Consider the following 18,145-nt stretch of genomic DNA (forward strand, 5'->3'; position numbering starts at 1 on the left):
CATCCATCATTATTAACTACCCTGTCTGCAACTGAAGTGGGTTGTTTGGGTGGATCTTTCCTCTTGATGTCGACGGCAGTTGTCGATGTAAACAAAGGATGAAGTCCGTAAGGTTTGCTCACTTTCAGTTGACATCCAAAAGTACCAGCTAGTGAAAAGTTAGTTTTCCTTGCTTCAAGTTGTTTCATATGTTTTTGGCGTTTTGCATGTACTTCCAAAGCCTTGAAACCTCGTGATCCACAGTCAATATTATGACACCACGTGCACAAAACTTTTCCGGGACGATCGATTTTCCGAATAAAATCGCCGAACAAAGTCGTAACTTTCTTCTTCCCAACAGTATCAGTGATTTCCCTTTCCATCCAGTCCCATCGAAACTTAATTTTGACATGTTTATCAATTTCTTTTACTCGTGAAGCGTCCTTTCTCTCGAGAACCGACATTGTTTACATTTGGAAAATGGCGGTAATAACGTCAACATTCATAACAGATGTCCTGATTGGTCACAAGGAACATATCGACCAATCAACTACGGCGTAATATAAGCTATGTCTTGAGTCTTGATTACAAAAGACGAATCGGCAAGTAAACGAATCTTGACTTAGGGTCGTAAAAAAAAAAACGAAGATAAATTCCCCCCCCCCCCCCCCCCGATAAAAAAAAAACGGAATTCCGACTTTACACGGAAAAATCACATGCCTGTTAAACACATTTTTCTCACAAATTTTTATTCAATGAAATAGTCAGCATAATTTGATGTAAAAAAAAGAATATATATATATATATATATATATATATATATATATAATTAGAGATGCGCGGTTTGCGGTCTCATCCGCGGACTCCGCGGATAAACAGCGGGTCGGGCGGTTGACATGACGAAAAAATAGATTTTAAATAGATTCAGGCGGGTGGCGGTTGAACCATCCGGAAATATTTGATATGCATGGTTCTGAGATCGGTATCATTTGCCTTTCAAAGAGCCATTAAAGACCCGTGTCATTAAGCGAAGAAGACAATAAGAGAAGCTATTATTCTCCTGAATGACTGCCGGCAGTCACCCAGATAAGTATTTGGCCGTGTTATGAAGCCATTGGCTTTGTCGCCTACTACATGTACGATCTGCTTGTCAGTCCAGCATCATGTTTTGTGTGGCTTCCGCGGCAACACGCACACGACTGCAAGGCATACTGGGTGACACAGAGTACACTAATGGTTGTGATATAAACAATTTTAACACTCTTAGTAATATGCGCCACGCTGTGAAGCCAGACCAAATAAGAACGACAAACACATTTCGGGAGAACATCCTCACAGTAACACAACATAAACGCAACACAACATATACCGAAAATCCTTTGTATGCATGACACTTCATGACTATTTTATACCCCCGCTAGCAGCGGTTGGGTACGATCCTGATAAAATGTTGGTTCGGGTTGACGACGGGTGGATGACGACTTTGGTGATGCGGATGATATAATTGCCTATCCGCGCATCTCATATATATATATATATATATATATATATATATATATATATATATATATATATATGTATGTATGTATATATATCTACATATATATATATGTATACATATATATGTGTGTGTATGTATATGTATATATATATATTCAGTTCACAAATTTTACAAACTGGATTTTTTAAACACATTTTTCTCACAAATTTTTATTCAATGAAATACTCAGCATAATTCGATGTAAAAAAAGAAAAGAAAAACAATATGTATTCAATTTACAAAATCAAAACACATTTAAATCATTTGCTTAAATTCTGTGTACAAAAATAGATTTTGTAATAAAGTAATACAAATTGACCTAAAATATAGTTGGTTCAAGTCTAACCAAGGAACCAGTTTTTAATGTGCTCTACTGCCACCTGCTGGCTGTCTTGCAAGTAGGAGTGGGCGTATCGATCAAAATATCTGTTGTATTGGTATCGGAATGATACTCACGTAATAAGATTTATATATGTTGCAGTTTCTGTTTTTTACGTCCAACAAATTACTTAAATTTCCTCAATTTCCTGCTCAATTTGCCCCTCACTCTCCGTGCTCGACTGACAGACTTTTTTTTCACAAATATCTGCCTTTTGTAGACATTTTCATGTTCACATTTTTGAACTAAATGAACAGGTGTAGTAGAATATGATGCAATTATTTTTTTATATTAATTGTATAATAATACATTAGTTTATATTGTTGCTTTTAGTTATGAAACATCCATCCAACCGTCCATTTTCTTATTCTTGCCCCCTTTTTGGGGTGGCGGGGGGTGCTGGAGCCTATCTCAGCTGCATTCAGGCGGAAGGCGGTGTACACCCTGGACAAGTCGCCACCTCATCCCAAGGCCAACACAGATAGATAGACAACATTCACACTCACATTCACACACTAGGGCCAATTTAGTGTTGCCAATCAACCTATCCCCAGGTGCATGTCTTTGGAGGTGGGAGGAAGCCGGTGTACCCGGAGGGAACCCACACAGTCATGGGGAGGACATGCAAACTCCATACAGAAAGACCTCGAGCCCGGGGATCGAAACCAGGACCTTCGTATTGTGAGGCACATGCGTGCTGCCCAGTTCTGAAACATTATTAATTCATTCATATTTTACCTATGTTATCTTTGTCATAATTAACTAACTTGAGACAAATTCACACAATCTTTCCGTCATTTTTTTTTAACAATTCAAGTCACGGTATCGGTGATATCAGCCCTGTATTCACTTGGTATCAGACTGATACCAAAATTCCCACTATCGCCCACGCCTACTGCTAGCACTCTTTTTGGCATTTTATCATAAAGGGGAACTGCACTTTTTTGGAATTTTGCCTATCATTCACAATCCTTGTATAAGACAAGAACACATGTTTTTCTTATTTTATCCATTCTCAGTCGTTAAATCGGGCAAGTACTGTGGACGGGACACTCTCTGCTGTGTTGGATCCAGTTTGGACTGGACTCTCACGGTTGTGTTGGATCCACTATGGATTGAACTTTCACAATATCATGTTAGACCCGCTCGACATCCATTGCTTTCGGTTCCCCTGGGGGGGGGTTTGCCCACATGTGCGGTCCTCTCCAAGGTTTCTCATAGTCATCATTGTCACCGACGTCCCACTGGGTGTGAGTTGTCCTTGCCCTTATGTGGCCTCTACCGAGGATGTCGTTGTGGTTTATGTTGTGGTTTGTGCAGCCCTTTGAGACACTAGTGATTTAGGGCTGTATAAATAATCATTGATTGAACTAGGTGGCTAACAATGCAGCTAACGGGAGTACACTCTTGCTTGGTTTTAAACAATGTCATGTCCGGCTCACTGAACTTGCGTGGTGGTCAAGCCAGCGTCTGTTCCCAATGGGTACTTGGCATCATTTAGCCTTTCTCAAAGAAAAAACGCCCTATGTGTGCATTGTTTTCGGCTGTACAAAGTGTTCACGAAAAGGATAAACGTTTCTTCAGAGTTCCTCGAAATAATCAAGAAAGGCTGAAGACTGCAAGATTTTACAAAACGACAAAATAAATAGCATCCACTCCAGTCCAAAAATGCTCCAGTTTACTGCGTTAAAAAGTGTGTTTGATATACTTTTAACGTTTAGTATTTCCCATTCAACCCTTGTGTGGCGTTCGGGTCTGTGGGACCCGTTTTCGTTTTTTATTAAAAGAAAAATGATACAATTAATTAACTTTTCAAACTGTGACTCACTGACCTTGGTTCATTTTCTGTGAAGAACATATATCAGAATAAGTGAAGTGAAGTGAATTATATTTATATAGCACTTTTTTCCCTAGTGACTCAAAGCGCTTTACATAGTGAAACCCAATATCTAAGTTACATTTAAACTAGTGTGGGTGGCACTGGGAGCAGGTGGGTAAGGCGTCTTTCCCAAGGACACGACGGCAGTGACTAGGATGGCAGAAGCTGGGATCGAACCTGGAAACCTCAAGTTGCTGGCACGGCCACTCTACCACTCTACTGAACAGATGTTTACCTTATCCCAATAAATATCTGCTCAGTATTTTAACATAAAAGCAGATGTTTATTGGGATAAGGTAAACATCTGTTCAGTATTTTAACATAAAAGTGTTTGATTGTGAGGCATTAAAAGCCACAAAATGCAACGGATCCATCAGACCCACAAACGCTGGCTGAGTAACAACAATATGAACGTGGTACGGAAAAGTTCTCTGTCAGTTTCTGCATCCCACAGGGATTCTTCTTTTGTGTTTCTCCACCTGCGGTTCCCACACAAGGTTGCAACATTGTTTGTCACCACTGTCTGCTCTCATTTTCTCGCACATTTGACCCTCTGATGTTCTGTGTACTTACACTCTGTCCTCCTCCTGTCTAGGCCTCAGTATTTTAACATAAAAGCAGATGTTTATTGGGATAAGGTAAACATCTGTTCAGTATTTTAACATAAACGTCTTTGATTGTGAGGCATTAAAAGCCACAAAATGCAACAGATCCATCAGACCCACAAACGCTGGCTGAGTAACAACAATATGAACGTGGCACGGAAAATTTCTCTGTCAGTTTCTGCATCCCACGGGGATTTTTCTTTTGTGTTTCTGCACCTGCGGTTCCCACACAAGGTTGCAACAATATTTGTCACCACTGTTGGCTCTCATTTTCTCGCACATTTGACCCTCTGATGTTCTGTGTACTTAGACTCCGTCCTCCTCCTGTCTAGGCCTCAGTATTTTAACATAAAAGCCAATGTTTATTGGGATAAGGTAAACATCTGTTCAGTATTTTAACATAAAAGTGTTTGATTGTGAGGCATTAAAAGCCACAAAATGCAACAGGTCCATCAAACCCACAAACGCTAGCTGAGTATCAACAATATGAACATTACACAAGGGTTATTAAGTATCATCTCGGTATTATTTTCATTTCTTAAAAAATATTTTTGCTGCAAGTGTTTCAAAAAGCCCCAACTCTGAGTCTAACTAAAAGAAAGCAAATGTGACCAAAACTAAAAAAAATAGGTTTTTATCAAAGGCAGCAATCATAAATGAATCTTTCAGACCATACACAATGTTGACATCTATAGTTATATTTCGTCAAAGTTGGGGAGAAACTGGCGTACTCAAACGGTGTGTACAGCAGCGACAACATGGCAGCAAAGTTCAATCATGAAAAACAACCTTACCCGAGCAAAAACGATGCACATTTATCTGAGAAAGTCTTGATACCAATTTCCTTGACCCAGTCAAACGCAAAGAACTTGTAGACCGACTTGATTTTCCAAGTTTCAATCTGTTTTGTCGAGTAGCATGACATCTGGAGTACAAAATAGTTCGACATGTCTGGGAACGCGGCCGACATATAATCCTTAATATCACTCAACAAATCTTTTTTTTGATAAAGTACAGGGATCTATTCTATTTTATAGTTAGATTTTTTTGCGCGTATCTGCTTTTTGCGGGAAGATTTAGGCCTCTTTTGCACTCAGACAGTTCATGCGCTGTGCTGTACAATAGCCATCTTGGCTTGGTTGACCACCACTGTTTTTCCACTTCCAGGAAGACGTTACGTGACAAAATACAAGCAATTGTGCCTATTAAGCTCTTTAAAAGAACATCTAAAAACCGCCAACAATGCTCCATGTACATGTTGTGACTTAATTATTAACCAAGTATCAACAAATTGGTGAAATATCTGCTCTCATTTTCTCGCACATTTGACCCTCTGATGTTCTGTGTACTTACACTCTGTCCTCCTCCTGTCTAGGCCTCAGTATTTTAGATTTTAAATAGAGTTGTCTGATGATATCGGACTGCTGATATTATCGGCCGATAAATGCTTTAAAATGTAATATCGGAAATTATCGGTATCTGTTTCAAAAATTAAAATGTATGACTTTTTAAAACACCGCTGTACGGAGCGGTACACGGACGTAGGGAGAAATACAGAGCAATTGCGTCTCCCAGTCAGTAGCCCCTCCCCCATACCCTCTCCCACACACAACACAAGAGTTGCAGCACGACTGCAGCAATAGAAGTTTACTGCCGATGCTTGATGACCTCATCAAACCGCCTCGAGCGGAGCATAACAACATCAAGAGTGTGTTGTTGCCGGTGCTGTAGCCTGGCTAACAAGCCAGCTCGCTCCGTGACAAACGACATGGTTTGGGATTATTTTAAAGTGTCTCTGACGGATGAAAAACTGGCAATTTAAAATGACCGCAAAAAGTTGGTTATGCGAGGAGGAACGAAGACGTCTTCTTTTAATACGAACCATTTTTACTTTGTCTTTTTGAACAAAAGACAGGTACCTTGACCACTCCCGAACTGTGAACCATCATTGTAGCAATTTTCACCTTTGATCACTAAAGACACTTTAACTGCTGCTGTGACCCAAGGTCACCTCCATATTTACGTATACTGTTGACTGTCAATCAGAATGTGCAATAATGTTATGTACTTACCGTGCTTTGTATACACATTTGTATTTTTAGCTAAGTACCGTGTGACTTGTTGAAGGGTGGACTAGCAAAGTAAGATTTTCATTGTACGGCAAACTGTCTGTTTAACTGTACATGTGACAATAAACAATCTTAAATCTTGAGTCTTGATCTCCCACCTCTTCAAGAATCATAAGGAGATACACGATGAATACAGGCGGAAGATGGATAAAAATCAAACAGCGAAAAAAAGTAGTACCACACAGTTGTAGCTTAAAGACTCCGCCGAGAAAAAACAAAAATACAACAAAAAACACCCCTGTCTCAACGCATTTCAGAAGCTCTGACTGACTGGTAGGCCACTTCAAGCACTCACCACTAGCTTGCAGCACATTTGTGTTACGTACACAAATACGTTAGAGCAGGGCAGATTGAGCCCAGTTTATAATTTCCTGTTATACAGTATGCCAGGCAGTCTTGCACTAAAGGAGGACTAACTTATTGTGTACTTTATTACTTGACTATACTCTGGACTGAAGCTGTGTGCCTTCATTGTTTTTGTAGCTGTTGTTTTGAGGCATGTTTAAAATAAAATAAAAAATAATGCACTTTGTGAAAGTCAAAGTATAGTACTTCCCATAGTTGTAGTGGGTATCAGGGAGAGCATGTACCAAATTCCAACCTGCTGTTTTGAGGCATGTTAAAAAAAAATAATGCACTTTGTGACTTCAATAATAAATATAACAGTGCCATGTTGGCATGTATTTCCATAACTTGAGTTGATTTATTTTGGAAAACCTTGTTACATTGTTTAATGCATCCATTGGGGCGTCACAACAAAATTAGGCATAATAATATGTTAATTCCACAACTGTATATATCGGTATCGGTTGATATCGGAATCGGTAATTAAGAGTTGGACAATATCGGATATCGGCAAGAAAGCCATTATCGGACATCTCTCATTTTAAATCATGCCTAGTAGAACAGAGCTGGGCAAATATTTTGACTCAGAATTTTTGAGAGAAAAAAAACGTGTCTGGGGGCCCAAAGTGTGTGTATGTGGCTTAGTGGTTAGAGTGTCCGCCCTGAGATCAGTAGGTCGTGAGTTCAAATCCCTGCGAGTCATACCAAAGACTATAAAAATGGGACCCATTACCTCCCTGCTTGGCACTCAGCATTAAGGGTTGGAATTGGGGGTAAAGTCACCATAAATGATTCCCTGGTGTGGCACCGCTGCTGCCCACTGCTCCCCTCACCTCCCAGGGGGTGATCAAGGGTGATGGGTCAAATGCAGAGAATAATTTTGCCACATCTCGTATGTGTGTGTGACAATCATTGGTACTTTAACTTTTTTTCAGAAACACTAATACCAAGTCAAAACATCTGATAGAGTTCCAAAAACGTTATGACAGACCACCTCAAAAAAAACGGAATGGAATTTTTCACTTTTTTACTGAATGGGATACCCAAAATGTATATGAAAATAAAGACGTGGCGTGGTTGGGAGAGTGGCCGTGCCAGCAACCTGAGGGTTCCTGGTTCAATCCCCACCTACTACCAACCCCGTCACGTCCGTTGTGTCCTTGAGCAAGACAGTTCACCCTTGCTCCTGATGGGTCGTGGTTAGGGCCTTGTATGACAGCTCCCGCAATGTGTGTGTGAATGGGTGAATGTGGAAATAGTGTCAAAGCGCATTGAGTACCTTGAAGGTAGAAAAGCGCTATGCAAGTATAACCCATTTATCATAACCCATTTAAAGTGGAATTTACAATATGAATATGAACGTCGCTTCTCTTCTACTTCTCAGACCAGCTCCTCGATAAACATCTTTTAGAATCAAGAAAAACACAACAAAAAGGTAACAAACAGCAAAATATAAATGCAAAGTGTAATTAGCACATACAATATGATATATCATCACGGAAAAATGTACTTCCGGTTCTGTTTCGGATACACGCGTTTCAGGCTGGCTGCTCTGAAAACAAACCCCGCCCACTCTGCTTTGTCCCTGGTTTGAGCTGCTGTGACGTATATTACCGTAATAACGCCTATAATACCCAAAAGCGTAGAAGTCAAACATTTTTAAATACTTTCTATAGTTCAAGACTCGCGGTAGTTTAAAAACAGCACTGCACATCATAATGGCGGCGACAGTTTTGATGTTAAAGGTCTAAAAAAAATGATGTAGAACGTCCGGCGAGCCGGATTGCAAATCATAACGGGCCGTATTGTGCTCAGGTCTGTAGTAGAAGGTTGTGGACAAAAACTGAGACGTTGGTCAACTTTGACATCCAACTTAAAGCTGAAAAGAGAAAGACACAAAAAAAATTGCTTATCATTTCATTTGATTTTTTGATTCTTCATCTAAACGGGAAGATATGAACATCTCATCTGTCGTCATCCCACTGAAAGCAGACATTGGAAAGTGATTGTTTCATTATGTCCATAGCACTCAACGCCAAGAAAGCGGGAATGCTGATTATCGGTCCTGCGAGACACAGACACCTATTTAATGATACCACCTTAACATTTGACAATCAATCAATTGCTCAAGGCGACTCGGTAAAGAAATTGGGTATTATCTTCGACCCAACTCTCTCGTTTGAGTCACACATCAAGAGTGTTACTAAAACGGCCTTCTTTCATCTACGTCATGGGTGTCAAACTCTGGCCCGTGGGCAAAAAATGGCCCGCCGTGTAATTTCATTTGGCCCTTGAGGTAATATCAAATTAAGATTAGAGCTGGCCCGCCGGTATTATACAGGGGCGGTGCCGCTGTAACAACGCATTTGCAAACCCTCACGATTTACCCGAGAGACTTACGAATTTCACTGCCCCTCCCGAAAAACTCCCGGGGCAACAATTCTTCTGAATTTTTCCCAATTTCCACCCGGACAACAATATTGGGGGCGTGCCTTGAAGTGGGTTAGGGTTAGGGTTAGGGTTAGGGTTAAACCTGTCGTCACGTCCGCTTTTCCGCCATACAAACAACGTGCCGGACCAGTCACATAATATCTGCGGCTTTAACACACACGAATGAAAGCAACGCATACTTGGTCAACAGCCATACAGGTCACACTGAGGGTGGCCGTATAAACAACTTTAACACTGTTACAAATATGCGCCACACTGTGAAGCCACACCAAACAAGAATGACAAACACGTTTCGGGAGAACATCTGCACCGTAACACACATAATACCCAGAATCCCTTGCAGCACTAACTCTTCCTGGACGCCACAATATACACACCCGCTACCACCAAACCCGGCCCCCCCAATATTTATTTTAAATGGATGGATGGATAATTTGAAACTCGCCTTTGCATGTCACTATAAAGTTATATAAGCCTTGCTTGTTCAATATTCAATGCAAAACTTGTTTGCATCCCTCTTAAAAGGTTAATTTGTTCAACCTTGGCCCGCGGCTTTGTTCCGTTTGAAATTTTGGCCCACTCTGTATTTGAGTTTGACACCCCTGATCTACGTAATATCGCAAAAATGTGTTCCATTTTGTCCACTAGTGACGCTGAGATCATTATTCATGCGTTCGTTACGTCTCGTCTCGATTACTGTAACGTATTATTTTCAGGTGTCCCTATGTCTAGCATTAAAAGATGACAGTTGGTACAAAATGCGGCTGCTAGACTTTTGACAAGAAAAAGAAAGTTTGATCACATTACACCTATACTGGCTCACCTGCACTGGCGTCCTGTGCACTTAAGATGTGACTTAAAGGCCTACAGAAATGAGATTTTCTTATTTAAACGGGGATAGCAGGTCCATTCTATGTGTCATACTTGATCATTTTGCGATATTACCATATTTTTTCTGAAAAGATTTAGTATAGAACAACGACGATAAAGTTTGCAACTTTTGGTCGCTAATAAAAAAGCATTGCCTGTACCGGAAGTAGCAGACTATGTGCGCGTGATGTCACGGGTTGTGGAGCTCCTCACATCCTCACATTGTTTACAATCATGGCCACCAGCAGCGAGAGCGATTTGGACCGAGAAAGCGACGATTTCCCCATTAATTTGAGCGAGGATGAAAGATTTGTGGATGAGGAAAGTGAGAGTGAAGGACAAAAAAAAAAAAAAGACGAGGGCAGTGAGAGCGATTCAGATGTTATTAGACACATTTACTAGGATAATTCTGGAAAATCCCTTATCTGCTTATTGTGTCACTAGTGTTTTAGTGGGATTATATGGTCGTACCTGTACAACCTGAAGGTCGGCCTCGCACCTTTCTTCAGCACCAGTCGAAGGGTGGTGGCGATGCCCATCGCTGCCCTTCGCAAGGGACCCTCTTTGAAACACGATCATTCGAAAGGATCGCTGCATAATAAACTGTACTTTGTGTGTGTGGTCCAATCCAACCATTTTCGCTTGACATCTCTGTTCCATAGTAAAGCTTGACTGTCCTCTTTTGGGAATGTAAACAAAGAAACACCGGCTGTGTTTGTGTTGCTAAAGGCGGCCACAATACACCGCTTCCCATCTACAACTTTCTTCTTTGACGTCTCCATTATTCATTGAACAAATTGCAAAATATTCAGCAACACAGATGTCCATAATACTGTGTAATTATGCGATGGAAACAGACGACTTATAGCTGGGAACGGTGCTGCTCTACAATGCGTGACTTCACACGCACGTGTCATTATACCGCAACGTTTTAGCATGATACTTACGCGAAAAATTTAAAATTGCAATTTAGTAAACTAAACCGGCTGTATTGGCATGTGTTGCAATGTTAATATTTCATCATTGATATATAAACTATCAGACTGCGTCGTCGGTAGTAGTGGATCTTTAAAGGTTTTACTACTTACGTATAAACTACTACACGGTGTAGCTCCATCCTATCTTGCTGATTGTATTGTACCATATGTCCCGGCAAGAGATATGCGTTCAAAGAACTCTGGCTTATTAGTGATTCCCAGACCCCCCAAAAAATCTGCGGGCTACAGAGCGTTTTCTATTTGGGCTCCAGTACCATGGAATGCCCTCTCGGTAACAGTTAGAGATGCTACCTCAGTACAAGCATTTAAGTCCCATCTTAAAACTCATTTGTATACTCTAGCCTTTAAATAGACTCCCTTTTTAGACCAGTTGATCTGCCGTTTCTTTTCTTTTCTGCTCTGCCCCCTCTCCCTTGTGGAAGGGGGGCAGAGGTCCAGTGGCCATGGATGAAGTGCTGGCTGTCCAGAGTCAGAACCCGGAGTGGACCACTCGCCTGTGCATCAGTTGGGGACATCTCTGCGCTGCTGACCCGTCTCCGCTTGGTATGGTCTCCTGCTGGCCCCACTATGGACTGGACACTCACTATTATGTTATTAGATCCACTATGGATCTAACATAATAGATCCATAGGATGACAATGAGGTTTCTCATTGTCATCCCACTGGGTTGAGTTTTTCCTTGCCCTGAAGTTGGATCTGAACCGAGGATGTCGTTTCGGCTTGTGCAGCCCTTTGAGACACTTGTGATTTAGGGCTATATAAATAAACATTGATTGATTGATTGTTTGTATTTTTTGTTTAGCACTTGCTTGCTACTTGTGGGATTTTTTTAGCACACAGATTCTAAAACTTGTATATCATCCTTCTTATATTCAGGCTCAAAAACACAAGGTTGTGGATCTTTTGTCCAAATGTTGTCGTGTCTCATGAAGTCTGCATGAGTGGTTAAGTTTTTCTTGAAGGACAGTGGAATGCTGTGATGCGTCTGAGAAATTAATACGACCCCGTACGTTTAAAATGAGAGAAAATGCGTAAATATTGCATTTTATGTAACCTTGCACACCACCTGTAGGATACAACTAGCCATACTTTCCAACCCTCACGGATTTTCCGGGAGACTCCCGAAATTCAGCGCCTCTCCCGAAAATCTCCTGAAATTCAGGCGGGGCTGGAGGCCACGCCCCCCCTACCTCCATGAGGACCTGAGTGACGTGTCTGAAAGCGTGTCTGCCCGTTGACGTTATAACTGTAGAATGATCGAGGGCGAGTTCTTGGTTTCTTATGTGGGTTTATTGTTGGGCAGTTTCATTAACGTCCTCCCAGCGCAGTAACAACACACAACAACAGCAGTCACGTTTACGTCTAACACTATCGTAAGGCAGTTCGTCTGCCGTAAACAGCATGTGACACTCTTAAACAAGACAATACTGCCATCTACTGTACATGCACCAGCACAACACCTCCTACATTCACATCCCATCTCCCCGGATTGTAAATAACCTAATGTAAATAATCAAATGTATTTCCAATGTATATATTTGTTCTTATGCTATCTGAACTCACTATGTTTTCTGCTGGCTGTACATATCCTACTAAGTCACACCAATGTCCATTTCTCTGTTGATGCAATTGTTGATGACTGAAGTACTGATATCAACCAAAGCTCCTCATCCCACCCCCCGGATTGTAAATAATTCAATGTATATACTTTGATGATTAACTTGTGTGGTGACTGTATTATGCTGATAGTATATATGTGTACCATGAATTGATTAATGTGGACCCCGACTTAAACAAGTTGAAAAACTTATTGCGGTGTTACCCTTTAGTGGTCAATTGTACGGAATACGTACTGTACTGTGCAATCTACTAATAAAAGTTTCAATCAATCAAGCATGCATTTGTGACAATAACATCTACTTTTGAAAGTGCAGTGCACAACTGCACACTCAACAGCTGTAAATATACTACTCCCCTCTTAACCACACCCCCAAACAAACCCCCCACCTCCTGAAATCGGAGGTCTCAAGGTTGGCAAGTATGCAACTAGCTCCCAATGTCAGGTATAAGGAAGTGTGAGCCGAGCACCCACCTGGACGGCGCAGGTGAGCCCCTTGTAGCCTCTCCGACAGTGGCAGTAGTCGGGCAGCACGCACCTCCCCCCGTTGAGGCAGCGCTGTCTGCACACGGCTTGGAGGGCCCACAAAAAGTCAGGTTAGTGAATGAGAAGAGCATTCTTACAACACAATTCGGGTGTCGAGCCCTCACCTGTTTGACACTGCAGACCTTCCCACCCGGCCGGGCAGTTGCAGGTGTTGGGCCCCACGCACTCGCCGCCGTTTTTGCACTTTTGCAGGCAGACGGCTGCGGCGTGAAGGCAGAGACGACAGGAAGAACAAATGAAATTGGATCTCGAGGCAGCAGGATGAAACTGACGGCGTCACTCACGTATGTGACAACGCCTGCCCGTCCATCCCGATGTGCAGGAGCACGTGTTGGCGCCCACACACTTGCCTTTGTTCATGCACGCAGGCTCGCACACACCTGCGACACACATTGTGTTACTTTGAAAAATTCAGCACAACTGCTGGTAATAATTAGTGCTGTGCGGATCAATACGGAAATATCAATACCAGATCTTTACGCTATAATATCCATCATCAAATCGATACTTTTGAGACTTTAGTTCAGGGATGTCGAAACTTTTTCCACCAAGGGCCACAAACTGAAAAGTCAAAGTATGCAGGAGCCATATTGATAAGTTTTTTATATTTAAAAAAATGCTAAAAACAGATATTGTTTCAGCTATGTGTTTTAGGTCAGTGGTCCCCAACCACCGGGCTGCGGCCCGGTACCGATTGGTAGCGGGCCGCAGAAGAATTTTTCATTCATTTTTATTATTTTTTTTAAAAAAGTATTTTTTTTTTTATTAAATCAGCATAAAAAACACAATATACACTTAAAATTAGTGCACCAACCACAAAAAAAACCCTTTTTCATGACAAAGAAAAAAATAAGAATTTCCCCCCCCCGGGCCGCGGGACAAATTATTAAGCGTTGACCGGTCCGCGGATACAAAAAAAAGGTTGGGGACCACTGTTTTAGGTGACCAAGTATTTTGTTTTTAATTATTAGTTATAAATGGGTAAATGGGTTGTACTTGTATAGCGCTTTTCTACCTTCAAGGTACTCAAAGCGCTTTGACACTACTTCCACATTTACCCAATCACACACACATTCACACACTGATGGAGGGAGCTGCCATGCAAGGCGCCAACCAGCACCCATCAGGAGCAAGGGTGAAGTGTCTTGCTCAGGACACAACGGACGTGACGAAGTTGGTACTAGGTGGGATTTGAACCAGGGACCCTCGGGTTGCGCACGGCCACTCTTCTACTGCGCCACGCCGTCCCTGTTACAAATTTTTAGCTTTTTCCCGTTACAAACCGATTTTTTTTTGCTCCTTTTTCTTACATTTTTACTGTCATCCCTCCCCATAAGAATATAATAATAATACTACTAGTAATAACAATACAATTGTGTAACTGCATAGTAAAGTGTGTAAAAACTTCTGCCTGTACAAAAGTTACACATTAAATAGTGTTCATTATAGTTGTTGTCATTTTTCAAATTAATTCATAAGTTAATATAATGACTTTTTTTAATTAACTAACTAAACTTTGTTTATATTTTAGGTATATTTTATTTTTATTTATTGAGCTTCTAAGATTTTAGATCAGCGGTGTCTAAACTTTTCCCACCAAGGGCCGCATACTGAAAGGTGAATTAGTGAAGTGAATTATATTTATATAGCGCTTTTCTCTAGTGACTCAAAGTGCTTTACATAGTGAAACCCAATATCTAAGTTACATTTAAACCAGCGTGGGTGGCATTGGGAGCAGGTGGGTGTCTTGCCCAAGGACACAACGGCAGTGACTAGAATGGTAGAAGCGGGGATCGAACCTGGAACCCTCAAGTTCATGAGATTTTGAGCCAAAACCTCTTTCCATCAGTGAGAGCTTTGAACGGTTGACCAAATACTTATTTTCCACCATAATTTACAAATAAATTCTTTAAAATTCCTACAATGTGAATTCCTGGATTTTTTTCTTTCGCATTCTGTCTCTCACAGTTGAAGTGTACCTATGATGACAATTACAAACCACTGTCATCATTTTAAGTGGGAGAACTTGCACAATCGGTGGCTGACTAAATACTTTTTTGCCCCACTGTATATTGGCACAAAGTAACAGTATCGCTGATACCAACCTGAATTTTACTTGATATCGGATCAGAATGAAAATCAGTGGTGTCGCACATCACTAGTAATAATAAGTAACGCCACTCACTTTTCTGACATCTTGTCCCCGTGTAGCCTTCAGGACAGGAACACACGTTGTTCCTCATGCAGTGACCCCCGTTCTTGCAGGTTGGGCTGCACACGGCTAACAAACACAAACAAGTAGGGATTGTCATGTCTTGACATAACAGTGGTGTGTACGTGATCCCAAAATGCGGAGGCAGGAGACAACGTGCAGGTAAGAAAAGTTATTTTACGTCCTTAAAGGGGAACATTATCACAATTTCAGAAGGGTTAAAACCAATACAAATCAGTTCCAAGTGGTTTATTTTGTTTTTTTAATTTTTTTTCAAAATTTTACCCAACCCGGAACATCCCTAAAAAAAGCTTTAAAGTGCCTGATTTTCGCTATCTGTGAAGGCATCGTCCATTTTCCTGTGACGTCATCCAGTGATGCCAATACAGATAGCACAGCAGGATATAGCGACATTAGCTCGGATTTAGACTCGGATTTCAGCGGCTTAAGCGATTCAACAGATTACGCATGTATTGAAACGGATGGTTGGAGTGTGGAGGCAGATAGCGAAAACGAAATTGAAGCAGAAACTGAAGCTATTGAGCGAATAGCTATTGACGCTATTCGGCCATGTTTGCCTTAGCATCGCCGGTAAAATGTGCAGACCAACCATCGGAAGTTTCGCATCTTGTGACACTGGATCAACTTAAATCCATCGATTGGTAAGTGTTTGTTTGGCATTAAATGTGGGTGGAGGGAAACGCTAGATGTAAATATAGTTTCAAATGTACATACAGCTAGCCTAAATAGCATGTTAGCATCGATTAGCTGGCAGTCATGCCGCGACCAAATATGTCTGATTAGCACATAAGTCAACAACATCAACAAAACTCACCTTTGTGATTTAGTTGACTTTATCGTTATAAATGCATCTGCAGGTTATCCATACATCTCTGTGCCATGTTTGCCTTAGCACTGCCGGTAAAATGTGCAGAGACTCCGGCACATTCAATGGGGGTCTGGCGGCAGATTTCTTTGACTTTATCGTTGGAAATGCATCGGCTTTGAGTGTTGCAGGATATCCACACAATCTTGCCATCTCTGTAGTAGCATAACTTTCGTCGGTAAAGTGTGCGGAACAAACGACTGACCATTTCATCGGCTTTCCCCACACCCTCGTATTTTGAACAAATTTCGTCCAATTTCTTGCCCCTTTCGCATCTTTGGGCCACTGGTGCAACTTGAATCCCTCCCTGTTAGTGTTGTTACACCCTCCGACAACACACCGACGAGGCATGATGTCTCCCTGGTTCCAGAAAATAGTCGAAAAAACGGAAAATAACAGAGCTTAGACGCGGTGTTTGTAATGTGTTTGAGAAAATGGCGGCTTTATTACCTAGGTGACGTCATGTTCTGACGTCATCGCTCTAAAGGCGTTTAATTCACCAAAATTCACCCATTTAGAGTTCGGAAATCAGTTAAAAATATATATGGTCTATATATTGACGCTTACATAAGTCTGGTGATAATGTTCCCCTCGAAGCAGGCAAAATACAAGGAGCCGTGCCACTCGGAAGTGCACGTGAAGTATAGCACACCAGAGTAAACATTAAATGTAAGACAATAGCATTCAGCTAATAAGAACCTTAAACGGTAAAACAAAGCTAATAATGAGTCCGGCTGGGATATAAAAGTGCTTGAGTCGGACTGGCCGCAAGTGTGTGTCCTAATCACAAAACAGAGGCAGGTGTGCACAATCAGCGCTACTAGCAACTAGAAGGTAAACAAGGGAGGAAAGGAGGGCTCAACACATAAATAACCGCTAAAAAAACGATTGTAACGGGTCATGACTGCGCTGATTAATCGGCCACTGATCAGTATGGGCTAATTTGTGTGAAAAAGTATAGGATCCAAAAAGTGACCCCAAGAATCGATATTGAATCGAATCGTGGGACACCCAAAGATTCACAGCCCAAATAAATACATTAAAAAAATCTACAGTTGATACATATGATCGGTATCGGCCGGTATCGGAATCGGCAGCATAAACACCTGGTTGGAACATCTTTACGTATAAATGGAATTAAGCAGAACCAAAAACTGTTTTGTTGCATATTTCTTACCAATCTGGCACTGAGAGCCGTAGAAGCCGCCGGGGCACACGCAGACGTTTGGTTTCACGCACGTGCCCCCGTTCAGGCAAACTGGATGACACTCCGCTGTGGACCCCGGGCAAGCGTACACATTTCAGTGATCTCCTCGTGGAAACAGGATGTAGATTGCGGACTGTCCATACCACCGTCACTCGGTGTGATGCCATGTGTCATACCCGAATTGCACGTTGGTCCGTTCCAGCCTGGCTTGCATTTGCACACATCGGGAGAAACGCACTCGCCGCCATTTTCACAGTGCCTGTTACACACCACTGAAACACACACAGTTTTATATTATATTGTACTGCTCTCATTACATGATGCAGGTGTACACAATGAAGTGTCTGATGTAAATGGAAATGAGAAAACTCAGGGTGTTCCGATACCATTTTTTCACTTCCCATAGGATGCAGATAATTTTGAAGTTTGACTGATATCGATGTTAATCCGATACAATCAATATGAATCATACGCTTGTTGTTTTGTAGTTTGGAATATTAC

The 18,145-nt window shown here is 41.5% G+C and overlaps 1 protein-coding gene across 4 annotated transcripts in view; it reads right to left on the reverse strand.

Moving 5' to 3' along the window:
- Positions 1 to 18,145, reverse strand: part of vwde (von Willebrand factor D and EGF domains) — a 77,707-nt gene that overhangs the window by 748 nt on the left and 58,814 nt on the right. The window contains exons 25-31 of one of the 4 annotated variants that reach the window (XM_061915502.1): positions 17,821 to 17,916; positions 17,615 to 17,710; positions 15,525 to 15,620; positions 13,624 to 13,719; positions 13,444 to 13,539; positions 13,268 to 13,365; positions 8,308 to 8,735 (exon numbers count right to left, since the gene is read on the reverse strand). In XM_061915502.1, coding sequence (XP_061771486.1) covers positions 8,730 to 8,735; positions 13,268 to 13,365; positions 13,444 to 13,539; positions 13,624 to 13,719; positions 15,525 to 15,620; positions 17,615 to 17,710; positions 17,821 to 17,916 — 584 coding nt within the window. In that variant the 3' untranslated portion in view covers positions 8,308 to 8,729. Of the gene's footprint in view, positions 1 to 8,307; positions 8,736 to 12,119; positions 13,366 to 13,443; positions 13,540 to 13,623; positions 13,720 to 15,524; positions 15,621 to 17,614; positions 17,711 to 17,820; positions 17,917 to 18,145 lie in introns of those variants that run through there. The other 3 variants (XM_061915500.1, XM_061915503.1, XM_061915501.1) reach the window with 3 other exon arrangements.

This window comes from Nerophis ophidion, linkage group LG11 (assembly GCF_033978795.1).
Source record: "Nerophis ophidion isolate RoL-2023_Sa linkage group LG11, RoL_Noph_v1.0, whole genome shotgun sequence".
Lineage (NCBI taxonomy): Eukaryota > Metazoa > Chordata > Actinopteri > Syngnathiformes > Syngnathidae > Nerophis > Nerophis ophidion.